The sequence below is a fragment of the Sporobolomyces koalae genome (assembly GCF_050403365.1).
Source record: "Sporobolomyces koalae JCM15063 DNA, S_koalae_JCM15063T_v1_ctg11, whole genome shotgun sequence".
Taxonomy (NCBI): Eukaryota; Fungi; Basidiomycota; class Microbotryomycetes; order Sporidiobolales; family Sporidiobolaceae; genus Sporobolomyces; species Sporobolomyces koalae.
This window is the reverse complement of record NW_027481760.1, coordinates 438995-456507: the sequence shown is the minus strand read 5'-3', so window position 1 is coordinate 456507 and position 17513 is coordinate 438995. Positions and strand designations below refer to the sequence as shown.

Sequence of the window (17513 nt, the reverse complement as noted above, 5' to 3'; positions counted from 1 at the left end):
TCTTCAAAATCGATTTCGTTTTTCAGTCTTGCGCGAAGAAATTTTAGAACTTGACAGGACAGGTTTTGAATCAAGGAATGAAGCGCTCTCGTGATGATCAAGTTTGCAGAATTAGAAAGGCCTCTGCGCCAAAATTATTTTGCTGCCAAGTCGCGCGCCCAGGCACTGGCAGAAAGTTGCGTCGATTCCAATTCGTCCGTCTCGCCGCTGTACTCGCGCCTTAGCAAAAGATCCGACAAGTTGATCAAGCCTTGTCCGCCTCTGGTCCGACTCGATGCTCAAGCGCGTGCACCAGGCGCGGATTCCGCTGCATCAGTTGGTGCAACCTCCACCGCCAAAGTGTCACTATTGCTCGACCGCGCCATCTCTCCGCGATTTGAAAGGCAAACAACGCGAACAGGTCAGCTACAAACTTCCTTGCTTGCGCGACTGCCGAGGCGACAGAAAACGCTGAACTCGTTCGCTTCCCCATCTTGTAGCCTCGTCCGGCTGTTCAGCGCCCAATAGATTGGTCCAAGGTGAGTACACAAGCCCCTTTCAGTCCTAGACGGAGTTCTCACACGAGCTCGTATCGCCTACAGCCTTCGACTTCGACGATCCCGTACTCTCCACCGACTCATCCGACACCTCTCACCGCTTCGCAACGAGTGGCTCAAACCCAAGTCGGCATCCCAAACTCACCTTCGACCGATCTGGATCGAGTGTCATTGTCTGAGCTCCTCGACAAACCTGATGTTCCCATCTCGCAACTCATTCGGTCGTTCGAGCTTGAACTACCGACTCTTGCTCGCGCGACCTTTGATCGACTGTTTGACCGACTCTCAAATTCACCTTCGAGCTCGTCGAGTGCGCTCCGCAAGATCAAAGTTGTCATCGAGCGCAAACGAAGATGGAGTCTCGATGAACGACAGATGAGAACGATCCTTGCGGCTAGTCTCGAACGCGAGAAACGGTATCGAGTGATCGCCCTGAATCACGAACATCACGATTCGAATGACGACAAGGGAAACTCGCGAACCGATTCGGACGAACGCGCGATTTGGGCCCAGAGGAAACGACAAAACGTTTCGGATGCGCTCTTGAAAGAGTACCTCGTACTCGTATCGAATCCCAAGGCCGTACCAAAGGTGCATCATCGCGCCGTAGCCGAGGTTCTCGAATTGTATGCGATCTGTGCCGCGATTCGACCAGATTCGACCACTCGTGACCACGACGGGCAAGCACTACTCGCGTACAGTGTCGCACTCGACTACTACACGTCCTCTCCGTCACCAGAGTCCAAAGTGATCGAGAATGATATTGCCGAGGTCATCAGGAGGATGTTCAGGACTGGCAGGGATGAAGAAGCGATGCAGATATTAGGCAAGATTGCGAGGAAAGGCAGGAGCCTGACAGTCAAGGTCACGAGGGATATTGTCATGGACTATCACGAAGCTCGATACGCGATCGCCACGAAAGAGGATTCGAACGATGTGGACGACAAAGCACTTCTCGCTCGATTCGACAATCAGCAAATTCAGACAACTGCACATGTCGTAGACAGAGCTGAACCCGACGAATATACCCATGCGCGCCGTGTTCTCGATCAAGTGTGTACAGCGACCTCTCGAGATGGGCTCCAACTCGATGACCTGCTCCGACTGCGACTCGAACGGGTTGATCGGTTGGAAGAACTGCAAAAGGATCCACGAGGAGCGTTCCTGAAATGGCTAGGGGGAGGCAAGCGCGCACACGATTGTGCGTCGCTCGAAACGGCTTTGCGATTATGGGAAGCTGGAGCACGGGCAGGAGACGACGCAGAGAGTGTTCTCAAGAAACAAAGTTATCGCAAAGTACTCGAGATTCTCGTCTTAAAGGCATGTCGGACAGGTGCAGTGCGAACCACTACACGGGACGGAAAAGATTTGCCAGGCTCTTCACCCTTGATCGACTATGCCGTCAATCTCGCGCTCGCGCATTTCCCGCTACAAGTTTTGATTCACCACTCGCACACGCTCCTCTCCGCTCTCACCGTCGATTCGCACTCGCCCGATCTCGCAGCAACCTTGTTCGATCGCGTCAACTCGCCTGCGCCCGATTTCCCGTTCGCCCGCTTCCAGTGGTCCGCAGCGCTGTTGACAACGTTTACTCGACTCTTCTTCTCGTACACTCGGTTCGGGCCGGATCGCGCGCTACCCCTGCGACTGTACCTGTCCTGGACTGCGTCGGGTCTGACGTTCCCGATGGGCTTGTGGGACCCGCTGTGGAGGCATCTCGGGCGCAGCGGAGTGATCGAAGATCTCGAACGAGTTTTACAGGATTGGGAAGAGACTGGGAGGGGTGACGCGAACTCGAGGATCGTCAAACAAGTCCTACAGGGAGCGATCAGTACAGGCAACGTACCCCAGAGTCTCAAAGTGTACGAGTTCTTGCGATCTCGATACCATTCACCTCAATTCGACTCGCGTCCGACCTACAAACGCACTCATCTCGACCCACTCGTCGTACCGATCGATTCTTACAACGCGTTGATGGACCTCGTTGCCCACTCTCGTACCGATTTGCGCAAAACTCTGTCCGAACTTTACAGTCATCTTGTCACGGACGGACACGCGCCGACGATCGAAACGTACAACGCATTCCTCGTGGCAAACCTTATGCGATCTCGGTTCAATCTCGAAGATATCGACAGTGCTGGAGTCGTCTACAACAAGGTGGTCCGTTCCGGACTGGACCCGGATCGCGACACGTTCGGACTCTTGATGCACGGGTTCAATCGCATGGCGCAATCGTTCCGCGATCCGAAGGGGATCGAAAAGACAGCAAACATGACGGACCGCAGACAGGTTGGGATCGAGGCGAGTCTGAGAACGTTCCGAGCTTCGACAAACGGGTCCGAACGCAGCGCCGACAATCACGAACATCGTTTCTCACCCGGTCAGGATCGAACCGCGATCAAGACCCTCGCTCGAGGTCGCTTCGTCGGTGACCTCATGAAGCTCTTGGCCGAGGAACATAGGTTCGAGGACGCGAAGCAGGTCGGGGAAGAATGGTGGCGAATCATGATTGCGATGGAACCTGCGGTGGGTGGGAAAGGGTTCTGGGAAGGAGACCAGATTCAGGCGGAATGTGAAGAGATGAGGAACGCGAGAGAATCAGTCGAGCGGATCGAGATGAAAACTCTCAAATGAGCGAGTCGTTTGCCAGATCCTGTAGTTTCTTGGCCCTGTTGTTACAACTCTTTGCGAACTGCAGATCTTGGCTGTGCTCGAGAGTATCACGGTAATGAAACAACAAAGAGAGAGGAAGGGGAAAAGGGCGCATCTGTCTACTCTATCTTGATCTCGTTAAGTTGCCCATCCTGACCATCTTGCCATCCCATTGGCAAGTCCCACAGCCCGACAACTCCAGTCCGGATACATTTCTCCCACACCTCTTCGACGACGAACCCTCCTTGATCTTCCTTGTCCTGTTCCTTGACGAGCGATGGTACGATCTGCATCGCATAAGTTGATTGCCCCGGCGTACCTCCCGCTCTCGATAGCCTCGGTAACACGTCGTACAGACCCTCTCCGGCGTCGTAGAGCTTCAGATCGGCCATGATGTCGACCGGGGCCGAAGTCTCGTGCGCGTCGCCCCCGTTCTGCGCTTTGAGAGACGCGTGAGACAGGTTCGCAAGGAACTTGAGTTTGAGCGAAGGGTCAGTCGGGTTCGAGGACGCTTGGAGCGAGTCTCGTGCCGAGGATCGTTTGCGGGACGAAGCCTTCGCAGCGGCCAGGATCGCATCTGCGTCGGCATTTCCCGATTCCTGCGACAACATGGCGAGAGAGCGTCGGTGAGTGACGTGGTACAAATGCAGGAGTAATAGCGAAAGGCCTTACGAGCGCTTCAAGTACGAGCTTGCGTTCGTCTTCTTTCGCTTTGCGGTCCTCCTCTGCCTCGAGTTCGTACCTACGCTTCTCGCTCTCGCGCCATTCCTTCTCGCCTCGTTCTCTTCGTTCGAGTTCGTCGCGCTCGCGCTCGAGCCGTTCCTCGTTCTCTTCGATGCTCTGCCGGTTCTGCAGCTCGTACGAGCGGATCTTGGCTTCAGTCTGCGCGAGGTCGGATCCGATCGAGTGAATGAGCGAGAACGTGATCGACTCGTACTCCTCGAGGTAGTCGTTGTACGCCGCTTCAGTCTGGAAATCTTCGCGTTGCTTGTTGAAACTGTCATCGAAGAGTAGATGACATTAATCGCTGGCCCTTCTCTCTCGTCTCTCGGACATGACTCACATCTTGGCAGTGCGTTTGCGAATTGCGACTTCCTTCTGCACTTCGAGGTTCTCGAACATCTGAGGCTGGAACTGGTTCTTGCGAATGGTTTGGCCGCAGACGGGGCAAGGTTCGGGTCCGAGTGAGAACAAGCGGTCGAGGCATGACTCGCACCTACATCAGCGAGAATCGCGTCAGTCTTCGGCCAGCCAGCTGCAAGCACAAAGGGGAGAGGATGGGTTCATACATCTTGTGGTAGCATTTGCTGACCATCAAGCGCAGCTTTGGGTTCAGGTAGCGGTCGTTCTTGCACACGGGACACACATCGTCTGGACTCGAATACTCGACGAGACGGCGGTCGGTTGCTGAGCCGATCGGATGGTCCGGAGGCGGCGGCGGCGGTTTCGAAGACGACGCGACGGTGGGCGTCGAGGCGCGGCTCGCAAACGCGCTCGACGGCCGCGAAGCAGTCGTAGTCGCCTTCTTGCCGAGGAAGAACCGCGGTTTTGGAGCCGACATGATCGTGGCTGTGCGAGAAAGAGCAACTCGCGTCAAACTCGCGCAGTTGTCGCCCCACTCGCTGGCTCCTGCTCTCACCCGCACATACCACGCAGCTCACTCAATCATGTCACGACAGTCGAAAATCGTCGTCGTCGGAGGCGGTATCATCGGAACCACGACTGCATACTACACCGCCTTGCTCGCGCGCGAACGAGGACTCGACGCTGCGATTCACCTCGTTGAAGGCTCTTCAATCGCTGCCGGTGCATCTGGCAAAGCTGGAGGGCTCTTGGCGGTCGATTGGCACGGTCAGTCCCCTTGGTCCGCACTGACATCGTCAAAACTCGTCGAACTGATGTCATCGCCACTCGTCGCCTCGACAGGACCTGCCACTGCTTCCCTCGCAGAGCTGTCGTACTCGCTACACGCGCAACTCGCACAGCAATACGCTGGCGAATCGAGGTGGGGGTACCGCAAACTCGACACCATCTCGGTCTCTGCCGACCTCTCGCACCCGTCGCACTCGTCGAAACTGTCCAATACCAAAAAGCTCAAAAACGGTGACTTGTTCCCGTGGCTGAATCACGATGTCTTGACCCACTCGAGCGTCCTCGGCAGCCAGCAAGTCGTTCTTCCTCGTCGCTCTCCTCCCGTTTTCCTCATCTGAGCTCAGCCTCTTTTCGCCATCATAGGGAAACAACATCACAAGTTCACCCTGAACAATTCACGAAGTCACTGTGGGAGGAAGCAGGCAAGCTTGGGGTCGAGACCACTTTTGGAACCGTCGACGCGCTCGCGAAACACGACAACGGAACATATACCGTCACGATCACTGCCAGAGACGAACCAGTCGAGACTACTACCCTCGAGGCCGACCAAGTCGTCATCTGCGCGGGTCCATGGAGCGGCAAGCTCCTGTCGTCTCTCGGAATCAAAGGAGGAGGCCGAGCGAGACGGATCGACGGCAGCAGAGCGCACTCCGTCGTGCTCAAAACTGCACCTGGTCGAGAGCTCCCAGCTCAGGCTTTGTTCACCTCGATCAAGGAAAAGAAAGGTGGATCCGCAGAACCCGAGATCTACAGTCAGTCTCGGTCCCCTCCTGCCTTCCATCAAGGGAAGCAAGAGCTCACGCTTGACGAGTTTCTGCAGATCGACCAGACGGAACGGCATATGCATGCGGAGCTACCGACTCTTCGCCACTCCCATCTCATGCCTCAAAAGTTCAAGTCTCGTCCGCTGCCATTGCGACCATCTTGAATCACACCGCTTTGCTGTCGCCATCTCATCTTGCTCTCGACAACGGCGCCGACTCGGCTCAAGTCGTACGAGAGCAAGCTTGCTACCTGCCCGTAGGCTCTGGCGACCCAGTGATTGGAAAGATTGAAGGTCAATCACCTCATCAGGGCGTGTACGTCGCGAGTGGTCACTCGTGTTGGGGGATTTGCAACGGTTAGTTTTTCGATCGCGTCCGACTGCCACTCGATCGAGACTGATCGCTCACGTCACTCTCGCAGGTCCTGGAACTGGCAAAGTCCTGGCCGAGATCCTGCTCGATGGAAAAGCTACGTCCGCCGACGTCTCGGGGTTGTCACCATGAAATAGTATGGGCTAGTAGATCCTGACGCGATTCAACGTCATATGGCCAGTATTTGACGAGAGTGTGATTCAAAGGCTCGCACGCTCCGTAGAGCTAAAAGTAGGCGGTTCAAACACGGGCAGGTGCGACAATGTCCATAGGACTCGGATGAGTGCGCTCCCTTCGACTCCGCGGAACTGCTATTTGGGTTTTCTCGCCTGTGAACTAGGCTAGTTCCCTTCTCCTCACCTATCTCTCCTCAATGCCCGACAGACGGCGATACAATTGTCGGTATTGCAAGCGAGATCGATTGCCCTCGAATGTCAGTCTGAATGTTTCCTGCTCTTGCGCAGCTACTGTACCGCTCGCCCCCCTCGATTTTTATTGCTTCTGATCCATGTTCCTCTGTTGCCTTCCAGAGACTCGGGGAACACCTCCGGGCTGTGCATCCACAAATTGACGATAAACATGCTCCGCCGCATAGATTCGTGTGCCAAGGCTGTCACGGTCAAAGTTCCTTCAGGCGAAAGTGAGCTCAACCGCTCAGCATCGCGAGCCCTCACGTTGACTCAGCTACATCTCTGACGCGTAGGGAAGGTCTCACACAACACGAGGAACAACGTTGCTTGAAGCACGACTGTCCGAGGGACGTTCCCGCGGCGCCTCTCAAGCGGGGGCGCCCTAGGAAGCCCAAGAGGCTTCCCCCACCCGTGAGGGTGAGCAAAATTCTCTTGATTGGCGCTCTGGTGTTGGCTCTGTGCGAACATTGACGAGGGGATAAGCTGTTGCACTGGTCAGCAAATTGCACAGGAGACGGTGCCTCCTCAGGTCTCGGAGACCCAACCCCGGAGCCAGAGCAGCAATACACAGCCAGAGGAGTCAATGCCGCGCTTAAATATGCACCAGGTAGACTAGTCGAAAATCTCTGCAAGTCTGAATTGCGGCCGAACGACCGACTGATCCGTTTCGATTGGTTGAGGAGGTTGCCCGCTTTACCTCAATCGTCCCCGCCCTTGCGTCTTGTACCAGACGAGGAGGAAGGGAACAGCTCTTCGGCTGTCTCGGCTGTCCCAGCGCACGAGGTCCGTTCAAGAGCTGCGTCTGACGGCCGAGATCGTGCCGCACAGTCTTCAGTTGAGCTCCCGGATGCGACCGCCACAACGCAGACAAAACCTTGGCAGCCCACTTTCCAGCATTCGTCCCCATCGGGATCGAGCCGCATGGGCTCGCACGAGGGACGCCCCAGCGGATCCAACGCTTGGGGCGGTCCGGGCCCGATGTATCCAACTTTGAACGAGGAACACGTTGTCAGTTGCTCCCTTGTCTTCTTCGCAAATTTTCGTTCACAATGTTTAGCTGCTGGGTGCAACCCGCAACACATACTCGCAGCCTGTTTCACAGCACCCACACTCACCGGAATCGAATCGAATGGGGTCGCCCTTGGGGCCTTCCAGTGGCTTCAAACGTTGGGCCGATCCGAACGCCATGCTTCCCGTTCTCGGCGAGGAAGATGATGTCAGTCTCTGCATTGTCTTCTACTCAATGTTCGCTCACAATGACTGATCTGAGCAACGAGCGCATCCAGAACCGCTCTCGAAGCCCAGGCATGTCGCTTTCGAAACGCCGCGCTAAGATGTATGGCTTTGTCCCAATTTAGCGCCTTGACGTTCTCATCTGTGATAATCGGCATGATGATTACGGAAATCTCTCGAAATTTGCAAGGTTTTCACCATGAAACAGCCAGGGCGAGTCGATCCTGACCCGATGTAACGCCATACGGCCAGTAGTTGATCAGAGTGTGAATGAGAGGCTCGCACACTCCGTAAATCTACAAGTAGGCGGTTCAGACTCGGGCAGATGCGACAATGTCCGTAGGACTCGGGTGAGTGCGCTCCCCTCGACTCCGCGGAAGTGTTCAAAGTCCGTGCTAGTTCGATTTCTCGCGAATGAACTGAATCCTGTTCTCTCTCCCGCAAATCTCTCCCCAATGTCGACCAGACCACGCTATAACTGTGAGCATTGCAACAAACGTGGGTTCCGCATCCAAGTCAGTGTGAATGTTCCCTGCTTTTGCGCAGCTATTGCTCGCCCTCCGCGATTTTGATTGCCGCTCATCAAAGGTTTCCTGTTGCCTTCCAGAATCTTACAAAGCACATCCAGAGGGCGCATCCACAGTTTGCAGTACCTCGTCGACTGCAGAACACGAAAGTGTGCGGAAACTGCGACGGCCGAAGTTCTTTCAAGCGAGAGTGAGCTCAACCGCACACCATCGTGAGCGCATACACTGACTCAGCTGCATCTCTGACGCTCAGGGCAGGCCTTACGAAACACGCACCATATTGCTTGAACCTGAAGAAGGACAAGATCGAGGGACCTGAGCCGGAGCCTCGCACCCGTCAACGCGGGTCCAGAGAGCCCGGGTCCCCACGACCCCAATCGGTGACGGTGCGTGAGCTTCTGGGTTACGGCTCACTAGCGCTAACTCTGTGCAAACATTGACGAGAGGACGGGCTGTTGCGTTCGTCAAAAGGATGAAGATGACACAGATCGTCCTGACGTCTGCAAGAGGACCCAGAGCGAGAGCGTCGACAGCGATGCCGACTGGGAGGCAAGAATGCGAACCTTGAATGCGCACGATGCCGAGGTAAACTAGTCAAGGATCTGTACAAGTCTGAGTTGCGGCCATACAATCAACTAACCCATGCGATCGATAGGATTGGTCCGACACTTTGCCCAAAGTGAATCCTCATCCACACGGCCGACCAAGCGATCGGGGTGAGAGGGGGTCTTCGGTTGTTCCGGGACGTGAGGTTCGTTCAAGAGCAACGATTGAGTGCCTAGTTCGTACCGCACTGATTCCAGTTGAGCTGTCGGGTGCTACCGCTACAACTCAGACAACACCCTCGCAGCCTACTTTCCACCCTTTAGACCCATTTGATTTGATGGATGTGGACTCGGCTGAGGAGTCGCCCGAGGGGCACCCCAGCGGTTCCAATCATCGGGACAATCGAAGCACCACGCTTTCATCTTCCCGCCGGCTTGGCAACGAACGACATGTGGTCAGTTTCTCCCTTGTTCTTATTCAATCTTTTGTTCACCATGACTAATCTGAGCAACAAGCGGATCCAGAACCACTCTCGAAGCCCGAGCATGTCGCTTTCAAAGCGTCGCGCTCAGATGTATGGCTTTGTCTCGATCTAGTGCCTTGACATTCCCATATCCGCGATGATCGGTATGATTGATACGGGCAGCTGTAAGACTATGCAACGTTTTGTTTTACTCTACATAAGCCTTGAGCGTCTCGGCGTTTGGTCTGATCCTGCGGCCGAGCTCAGTCGAGTGCATGTTGAGCACGACTGTTCTCGACTGATGCTTCAGCCTCTCGAAACACAATAGAGATGCACACGACATAGACTCCGAACGAGTCAACAGGACATGTTGCGATGAATGCGTTGCAAGAGTGAATCCTCTAGTCAGGACCTTCGTCCAGTCCCAATACTCGCTTCATGCCGACCCACGTCGCAAAGCTGACCGCGTTCATCGGTACGACCTTGAGGTACCCGATGCTCAACCCAACAAAGAACCCTCTCCACCCTTGAGTCCTGAACACGCGTTGAGCAGTTTCCCAGAACCCAGCCTGTCCTCGTTGTCCACCTTCCATGACGGGTCCGACTTGCATCCTCCTCCGAACAATGTCGAGTGGATAAGCAGTCGTCTGTCCGATCGCACCTGCCATACCTCCCGCGAACAAGTCGAGGGCAGCACGATGTTTCGTACGCGTGTCGGCGTCGACCACGCGTGGAAACAGGTCGCTCTTGAGGTACCCCCATACGACGAACGACGTGCCGGCATACGGCACAATTCCAGCGAGTGTCGGGAACACGCCGCGATAGAAGTGGGTCAGAGACGGACGAGGCGATACGAGCGATGTGTAGCCTATGTTGGGAGGTTTTGTGCGCGGCGTTCGTGGTGGTTTCATTTTCGATTCCTGCGCAGAGCTTGCCATAGCTGCTGCTGTACTAGCAGATGTTGTTGTCGAGCTTGAAGGCGTTGGTCGAGGTTGAGAGTGCGAGAGAGTTTCAGGTGGAGGGGACAGGTAGATGGCCCGGATCGTGCGCAACAGCGACACTTGGTCGTGCTTCGAGTGATGGGGTTCAAACGCGAGGCGAACCCGAATCAGCTCGAGTGGGTAGGTGATTCCGGTAGTTGTGATGCCGGCCATCGATCCAGCCAAGAACCGTTTCAGCGAGTCTTCCGCTTCGGGGGTCGGCATCAGGATCTGCGCAACAGTCGAAGAGTTCAGCGGACTGTCGCAGAGCAGGACCGGAATAGAGGGACGCACAGCGTGGAACCGCTCGTATGCCATGAATTTGATTGCGGCATAGGGAAAGATGCGCAACAGGGTCGCCGAGTGGCCCTGCAACAAGCCGCGTATGCCCGTCTCGGCGTAAATGTCCCTGCTCGCTCTGAATACGCCAAACCAGGTTCCTGCCGACGGATGAGAACATGCAAGTCAGAGTCGTTCAAGGTGAGAAACAACGAGGTAGAAGAGGGAGGCCGAGAGAGTGGGGGGAGAGGGTAAAGCCGGCGGGAGACGTACCGGCATAGCGAGCGTAGTCCGGGCTGCGAGTCTGGAACAGGATCTTGACGCGGTCGAGCGGCGCGACCGAAGTCTTGGCGACGCAGCCTGAGCGTGCCGAGCAAGCCGCGGCAGGTGAGCAAGCGAGATCCGGCTATTGGAACGCAGCGGGAGAGCAACTGACCGGCAATGCCGCCTGCGAGCCCAGATGTGAGCGCGTATGCGAGCGAATCGTGCTGTGGCCTCGTGCGGCGCTTCTTGGTAGGCGGGGGTGACTCGGCCCGAGACGAGGCAGTCGAAGCGGGGGTGATCGAATCCGGTGAGCCGAATTGCGTCGAGCGTGGTCGTGTGTCAGGCGAGGCGGTATTTGCTATCCGCGTGGACTCATACGCCGTCGAAGCACTCATGAAGCGTCCCTGCGAGTCGAACAGCGCCGACCGAGGTCTGAGGCCGTGAGGATTGCAAGGTTACGAGACTGACGTTCTCGGAGTCGAGTTCCTCACGCGCGTGCGTTTCAACTCGCTCAAGTCGCACGCCGACGCCACTTTACCGCTCGCTTCTCCTCTACATTCGCTCGGTTCACAGACTCTCTTCTCGCGATGGGTAAGTTCTTGGACCTCCTGACCAGATCCAAGAGCAGACAGGTGGCAGGCGCTGACGCTGTCCCCCATCGTCTCGTCCCGATCCGCTGTCCCGTCATGCCGCCGCAACCCGCGCAGGTATCCCCAAGGTGAGTAAGCCATGCCCCACTCACACCTCGTGCGCCGACTGACATGCTCTCCTGCTGCGCCAGTTCTTCCGCTTCATGTCGTAAGGCTTGCGTCTCGCCCCGCCTCCGATTCCCGACTGTCGTGCATGTACTCACTCTCACGTGCTCATTCTCGCCTCCAGGGAGCGGTATCCTCTCATTTCCCAGCTCATCCAGGAGAACCGGATTCCCGAATTCGATGCACTCTGTCCGTCCCTCCTGTCTCATCGTCCGCGCCCAGCTCGCTGATAGACCTCGGCTGCACCTTTCGCATCATCCAGATCTCGACATGAACGGCATCATTCACAACTGTTCGCATCCGAACGACAACGATGCGTCGTTCCGCATAACCGAGGAACAGATCTTCCTCGCCATCTTTGCCTACATCTCGCACCTGTTCTCCGTCATCAAGCCGAAAAAGACCTTCTTTCTCGCGATCGATGGCGTCGCACCTCGTGCCAAGATGAACCAGCAGCGCTCGCGTCGATTCCGGACCGCGAAGGAGGCCAAGGAGACTCTCGAAAAGGCGAAACGCCGTGGCGAGGAGATTCCCGAGGGCGAGGGATTCGATTCAAACTGCATCACGCCCGGAACTCCGTTCATGGCGCGGCTATCGAAACAGCTCAAGTACTTTATCGCGAAAAAGGTGACCGAGGACGCCGATTGGCGAGGAGTGCAGATCATCTTGTCGGGACACGAGGTACAATCGAATCCTCCTATCTGCGCACATCTCAGCAACAAACAGCTGATCGACTCGCTTCTGTTGCTGTGAATTGTAGGTTCCGGGAGAAGGTGAACACAAAGTAATGGAGTATATCCGGCTGACCAAGGCTCAACCGGGCTACGACGCCAACATGCGACACTGCCTGTACGGTCTCGACGCAGATTTGATCATGCTCGGACTCTTGAGTCACGATCCTCACTTCTGCCTCTTGCGTGAGGAAGTGTCGTTCGGACCCAAAGGTGGCAAGGGCAAAGCAAAAGGGTGCGTGCCTCGCTCTGCCGTCTTGCCAAATCCCCATCTCGATCTCCTGACGCTTTACCTTGCCAACAGACTCGAATCGCAAAATTTCTTCTTGATGCACCTGTCGCTCTTCCGAGAGTACCTCGATCTCGAATTCTCTTCGCTACGACCGATCCTGTCGCAACAACAGCAAACGTCGGCAGCGACTTCCTCTGAACCCGCGTTCGAGTATGATCTCGAACGCATCATTGACGACTTCATCCTGCTCAACATCTTTATTGGAAACGATTTCTTGCCGCATTTGCCTGGACTGCACATCAATGAAGGCGCTCTAAACCGTTTGTTCGAAATCTACAAGCGTGTCTTACCGAAAGCTGGTCAGTTAACTATGTTCATCTCATCGCTCACAGCGACTCGTCACTGACAAGGGGGCTGTGTAATAGGCGGTTATATCAACGATCATGGACGATTGAACGTGGATCGTCTCCAGCTGATTCTCAACGAGCTCGGAGTGTTTGAGCGCGAACACTTTGAGTACGAGTTTGCCGATTCGAACTGGTTCAAGGGCAAACAGAACGGAGGTGGGAAAGCAAAGGGGAAACACCTCGAGAAGGCGATGGCAAGTGCGAAAGCGAAAGGACGACTCGGTCAGGCTCTCATTCCCTTTGGTCAAACCTTCCAGTGAACCGTGTTACTGACCGAAGTGTTTGATGACCGCAGTTTTGACTGAATCTCAGAAGAAGCTGTTTACCAATCTGCAGAGTTTCCTGACGACTTCGCTCGCCTCGCTCGAAACGGCCGAGAAGGCGAGTTACCAATTCCCGAACGATCTCGCTGCCAAGGACAAGAAGTTCCTGGCAGACTTTGCGGACGACCTCAAACTGGTAGTCACCTACGACGAATTCGACGACGAGGGACAGAACCTCGTAACGGTCAAATTTGACGAAGAAATTATCCGATTGGCGAAGGAGGAGGAAGAGGAAGATGGCTTCAGTACCGAGGAAGAGGATGGCGATGAAAGCAGTGAAGCTGAAGAGATTGGCATCGTGCATCTCAGCCTGAACGGGCAAGTCGAGCGTCAAGCCAAGAAGAAGCAAGCCAATGACGAGGCCGAGTGGCAGAAAGCGATCAAGCGGGTGCTCAAAAAGTACGAGAAAGCTGAAGTCGCGCAAGAATACAACGAGGAAGAGTTCGAGCAACAGATGGAGAAAGAAATTCAGGAAAAGATGGTTGTGTGGAAAGCCGACTATTACAAGGTACGCCCAAACTCGCCCTGATGTCTGTTAGTGGCAAGCACGCCAATGAACATTGTTTGTGATCCCTCCCACAGGAGAAACTCGAATTCGATCCGATCAAGGAGCCGAAAGCAATCGACGACCTTGCGTACCGCTATATCGAGGGATTGCAGTGGGTTCTGCATTATTACTACCGGGGTGTAGCAAGTTGGGGATGGTTCTACAACTACCATTATGCCCCGAAAATGACCGGTACGTTCTCATCGTCTCCTCCTGCTAGAAGCAACCGCTTATGGCGATTTTTCTGGCTTGATTCAGACTTGAGCAAAGCGGCGTCGTACAAGTTCGACTTTGACCTCGGCAAACCTTTCCGACCGTTCGAGCAGCTTATGGGTGTCTTGCCCGACCTCTCGTCGCAGCATATCCCGGCCGCGTTCCGCGATCTCATGTCGGACCCGACCTCGCCCATCATCGATTTCTACCCAGTCAACTTTGCCCAAGATCTCAATGGCAAGAAGCAGGACTGGGAAGCGATCGTCAAGATCCCGTTCATCGACGAAGAACGACTGCTCAAAACCATGGCGACTCGCGCACCTCGTTTGACCGCCGAGGAGAACGCACGCAATTCGTTTGGAGACAGCTGGAGCTTCGTGTACGACGAGAAGTTTGACGAAACCTATCCGACGTCGTTGCCCGGGTTCTTCCCGGATCTCGTGCACAACCATACCCGACTCGAGGCGTACCATCTGCCTACTCTCGAGGGTGGACTCTCGCTCGTCAAGGGTCTCTTGCCTGGAGCGTTGCTCGGCAAGGATGCCATCTCAGGTTTCCCTTCGCTCAACACGATCTCGTACACCGCTTCGCTCGGCTTCCACGGCGTCAACGTCTTCCAATCGGACTCGCGACGAGAGACGATGGTGATCCAGCTCGACAACGCGTTCGACGACCTCACGAGTGAACAAATCGCTCGTCAAGTGATCGGTAAACGAGTCTTTGTTGGCTACCCTTACTTGCGGGAAGCGCTCGTCGACTCGATCACGGACGAGCTCTTCCAGTACGACACAGACAACAACGGGCAAATTATCCCTCGGCCTCTGAGCCAAGGCGAGATCATTGCACGAAAACGGAATTCTGACCGCATCGAGCACGTGTACTCAAAGTCGCGAGCTTGCTTGATCGGCCATGTCGACATCATCGTCAAGGCCCGACCGCTCAAAGGTGCGTGCCTTGTCCTATGCCCCGTGACTATTTGCCCAAGCCCTACTGACGTTCGAGCTATACTTCATCAGGATTGAAACGTCAAGACGATGGTTCTGCTGTCAAAGAATGGGAGGAAGAGGCGGAAGAGTTTGCGCTTCAAGCTACCGTGACTGATGTCACCTCGGAGGATGCTCGTTACGTTGTCAGTCTCAAGGTCATGGCGCGTCTCACTTATCGCGCCGAGCTAACAGATTTTGTGATCGGCGATAGGAGCAACCACCAGTTCCGATTGCTACTGAGCATCCTGTCGGCACCAATGTCTTCTTCCTCGGCACCTCTCCTTACGGAGCCCCGGCTCAAGTATTTGGCCACGAAGGCGATCATCTCGCTATCCGTATCGCTGTAAGTTTCGCTATCATTGCTCTGTTCATCCAGAGCGAATCACTGATCTCTCTTTCTGCTGTAGTACTACCCGAGCGACAAGGCAGAGAACGCCATTTTCAAGACTCGCCTCGCGAGCTTGAGTGGATCGCACTATGCGCCGGCTCATTCGCTCGGAAGGATCGTCAACATGTCGGGACTTGCACTCTCCAAAATCTGCTCGAGTCTTCTCGTCGTTCACAATGACCAGCGAGTCAACATTGGTTTGAACCTCAAGTTTGAAGCGAAAGGACAAAAAGTTTTGGGCTATTCCAGGAAAGGAGACAGTGGATGGGAATACAGTCAAAAAGCAGTCGAGCTCATTCAAGAGTACCGCAACAAGTTCCCCGAAGTCGCGACCGCTCTCGGACGTCGAGGAGGTGAGTCTTGCGCATTCTTGGTCGTTCTCTTGGCTTCTCGGTCTGACCTGCAGCTCGTGTTTGACCAGATTTGACTTACGCTCACGATATTTTCGAGAGACAAGTTGTCGATCATCGCATGAAAGAGTTGATCAACTGGATCAAGGAGAAGGGTGTGCGCGACTTTGAGCGTGTTCCTCTGTACTCGGAACAGCTCGAAAAGGTGCGTTTCCTTGCGAGCGTGTCTCTCACGTTGATGGCTCCCTTCACTGACTGATCTTCTTGCCCCTTCTCACAGGATGCCGTGCAAGCGATCGAAAAATTTGCCGATTCTTGCGTTCAGCGTAAGCAAGGTGATGAACTCAAGATGGCCCTGATCAAAGGGATCCCTCGACAAGCCCTCCTCAAACCCGAATACGCTGCGGAACGCCTGCGCGATCAACAATTCGGACTTGGCGATCGAGTTGTCACGGTTGTCGAGTCTGGCAACGTGCCCCTCTCGGCGAAGGGAATTGTCGTCGGCATTCAGTCGACTTTCATCGACGTCGTGTTCGATGTCCAGTTCATGAGCGGAACCACCCTTGGAGACCGGTCAGTCCCTCAAATCATCATGAAAACGACACTGAGCTCATCCTGACGCTTTGGATTCGTACATACCAGTTGCTCACCGTACCGAGGCGCTACGGTTGCACCTCATGCGATCTTGAATCTGACGAGCCCTCAATTCGCGGTCGGGATCGGTCCGGCGGCTCCTGCCAAATCAGCGCCAGTCAACAAGAACGCTCGATTCAAGCAAGGTCCGAAAGGGGGTCCGACTGTGCTCCCAGCACATGGCCTCCCTGCTGGAGGTGAGCCCTTTTAAACTCTACGTGCGTTGCTCCATTGATTGTGATGACTGATGCGAAATATCCTCGAAAGGTTTCCATCCGGCGCCGAGTCGAGGACGTGGTCGAGGCGGTATGGTCGCGTGAGTCTTGCGTTCTCCTGCCAGGAAGAGCCAAGAGCTTGAGCTGATAGGACTTGGCTTGAAACAGAAACGGTGGAGTGCAAATCCTTCGCGCGAACCAGCGCTCGGTCGATCCCTCGACTTCGTTCGGCTCTGTCGCAAATGGCACCGCGCCGGCACTCGCTGCTGCAGCTCCGACTGGTCAGACGTCGACTCAACCCCAGACGCATCAACAGCGTCTCGGTCAGACGCTCGGAATTCGAGGTGGGATCCACCCGCTGAGGGGAGGTCCTCAATTTGGTCGAGGAGGATTCGTTGCTCCTCCCGCGCCGCAACAGTTCTCGCAGCAGCAGCAACCGGGGATGTACGTGCAAGGAGGGCTCGGAAACCATCCAGGTCCAGGACAGGGAGGTCCTCGAGGTGGAAGTGCGAGAGGCGCCGGACCGCACGCGGTTCATGTTGCAGGTGGGGGAGGACGAGGTGGAGTTGGAATTCCTCCTCCGGCCAACTTGAACGCTCCTCGAGGACACCGTGGACACGGACCCCGGGGTGGAGTCGGTCGTGGAGGAGGAGGAGGACGAGGCAGGGGCGCGATGAGGGGAACGTCCGCACAGGCTACGAATGTTAATGCTTAAGGGAGGAGTGACTATTGTTCAGGGGATCTGGCACTGTTATCACCTGCAAATGCAAACGAAGTTTTTTTGACGGTAGCTATTCCGTTGACATTAGCGACGCGAACGCGCGCGCGAGCGAGT

General features: G+C 55.4%; 5 protein-coding genes across 5 annotated transcripts; 3 read left to right on the top strand and 2 right to left on the bottom strand.

Moving 5' to 3' along the window:
- Positions 1-274: 274 nt before the first annotated feature.
- On the top strand, positions 275-3170 carry JCM15063_001237 (uncharacterized protein; the record flags this gene model as incomplete). The annotated part of the gene is made up of 3 exons (XM_076678026.1): positions 275-400; positions 480-518; positions 582-3170. 3 exons carry the CDS (start codon positions 275-277, stop codon positions 3168-3170), a joined length of 2754 nt encoding a protein of 917 aa, XP_076534982.1.
- Positions 3171-3307: 137 nt separating this feature from the next.
- TFB3 (TFIIH/NER complex subunit TFB3) lies at positions 3308-4749 on the bottom strand (the record flags this gene model as incomplete). Its single annotated transcript, XM_076678025.1, has 4 exons — positions 3308-3787; positions 3861-4185; positions 4252-4404; positions 4478-4749. 4 exons carry the CDS (start codon positions 4747-4749, stop codon positions 3308-3310), a joined length of 1230 nt encoding a protein of 409 aa, XP_076534981.1.
- A 106-nt stretch (positions 4750-4855) lies between these two features.
- On the top strand, positions 4856-6328 carry TDA3 (Tda3p; the record flags this gene model as incomplete). Its single annotated transcript, XM_076678024.1, has 5 exons — positions 4856-5039; positions 5115-5352; positions 5424-5812; positions 5881-6180; positions 6246-6328. The coding sequence occupies 5 exons, from the start codon at positions 4856-4858 to the stop codon at positions 6326-6328; spliced, it is 1194 nt and encodes a 397-aa protein (XP_076534980.1).
- Positions 6329-9776: 3448 nt separating this feature from the next.
- LEU5 (coenzyme A transporter) lies at positions 9777-11293 on the bottom strand (the record flags this gene model as incomplete). The annotated part of the gene is made up of 4 exons (XM_076678023.1): positions 9777-10586; positions 10650-10795; positions 10908-10994; positions 11071-11293. The coding sequence occupies 4 exons, from the start codon at positions 11291-11293 to the stop codon at positions 9777-9779; spliced, it is 1266 nt and encodes a 421-aa protein (XP_076534979.1).
- Positions 11294-11584: 291 nt separating this feature from the next.
- XRN1 (chromatin-binding exonuclease XRN1) lies at positions 11585-17393 on the top strand (the record flags this gene model as incomplete). Its single annotated transcript, XM_076678022.1, has 18 exons — positions 11585-11605; positions 11680-11696; positions 11778-11842; positions 11916-12334; positions 12414-12619; positions 12689-12975; positions 13042-13245; positions 13319-13854; positions 13929-14085; positions 14152-15051; positions 15123-15235; positions 15304-15435; positions 15500-15833; positions 15902-16035; positions 16111-16403; positions 16473-16660; positions 16731-16779; positions 16847-17393. 18 exons carry the CDS (start codon positions 11585-11587, stop codon positions 17391-17393), a joined length of 4602 nt encoding a protein of 1533 aa, XP_076534978.1.
- Between the last annotated feature and the right edge of the window lie 120 nt (positions 17394-17513).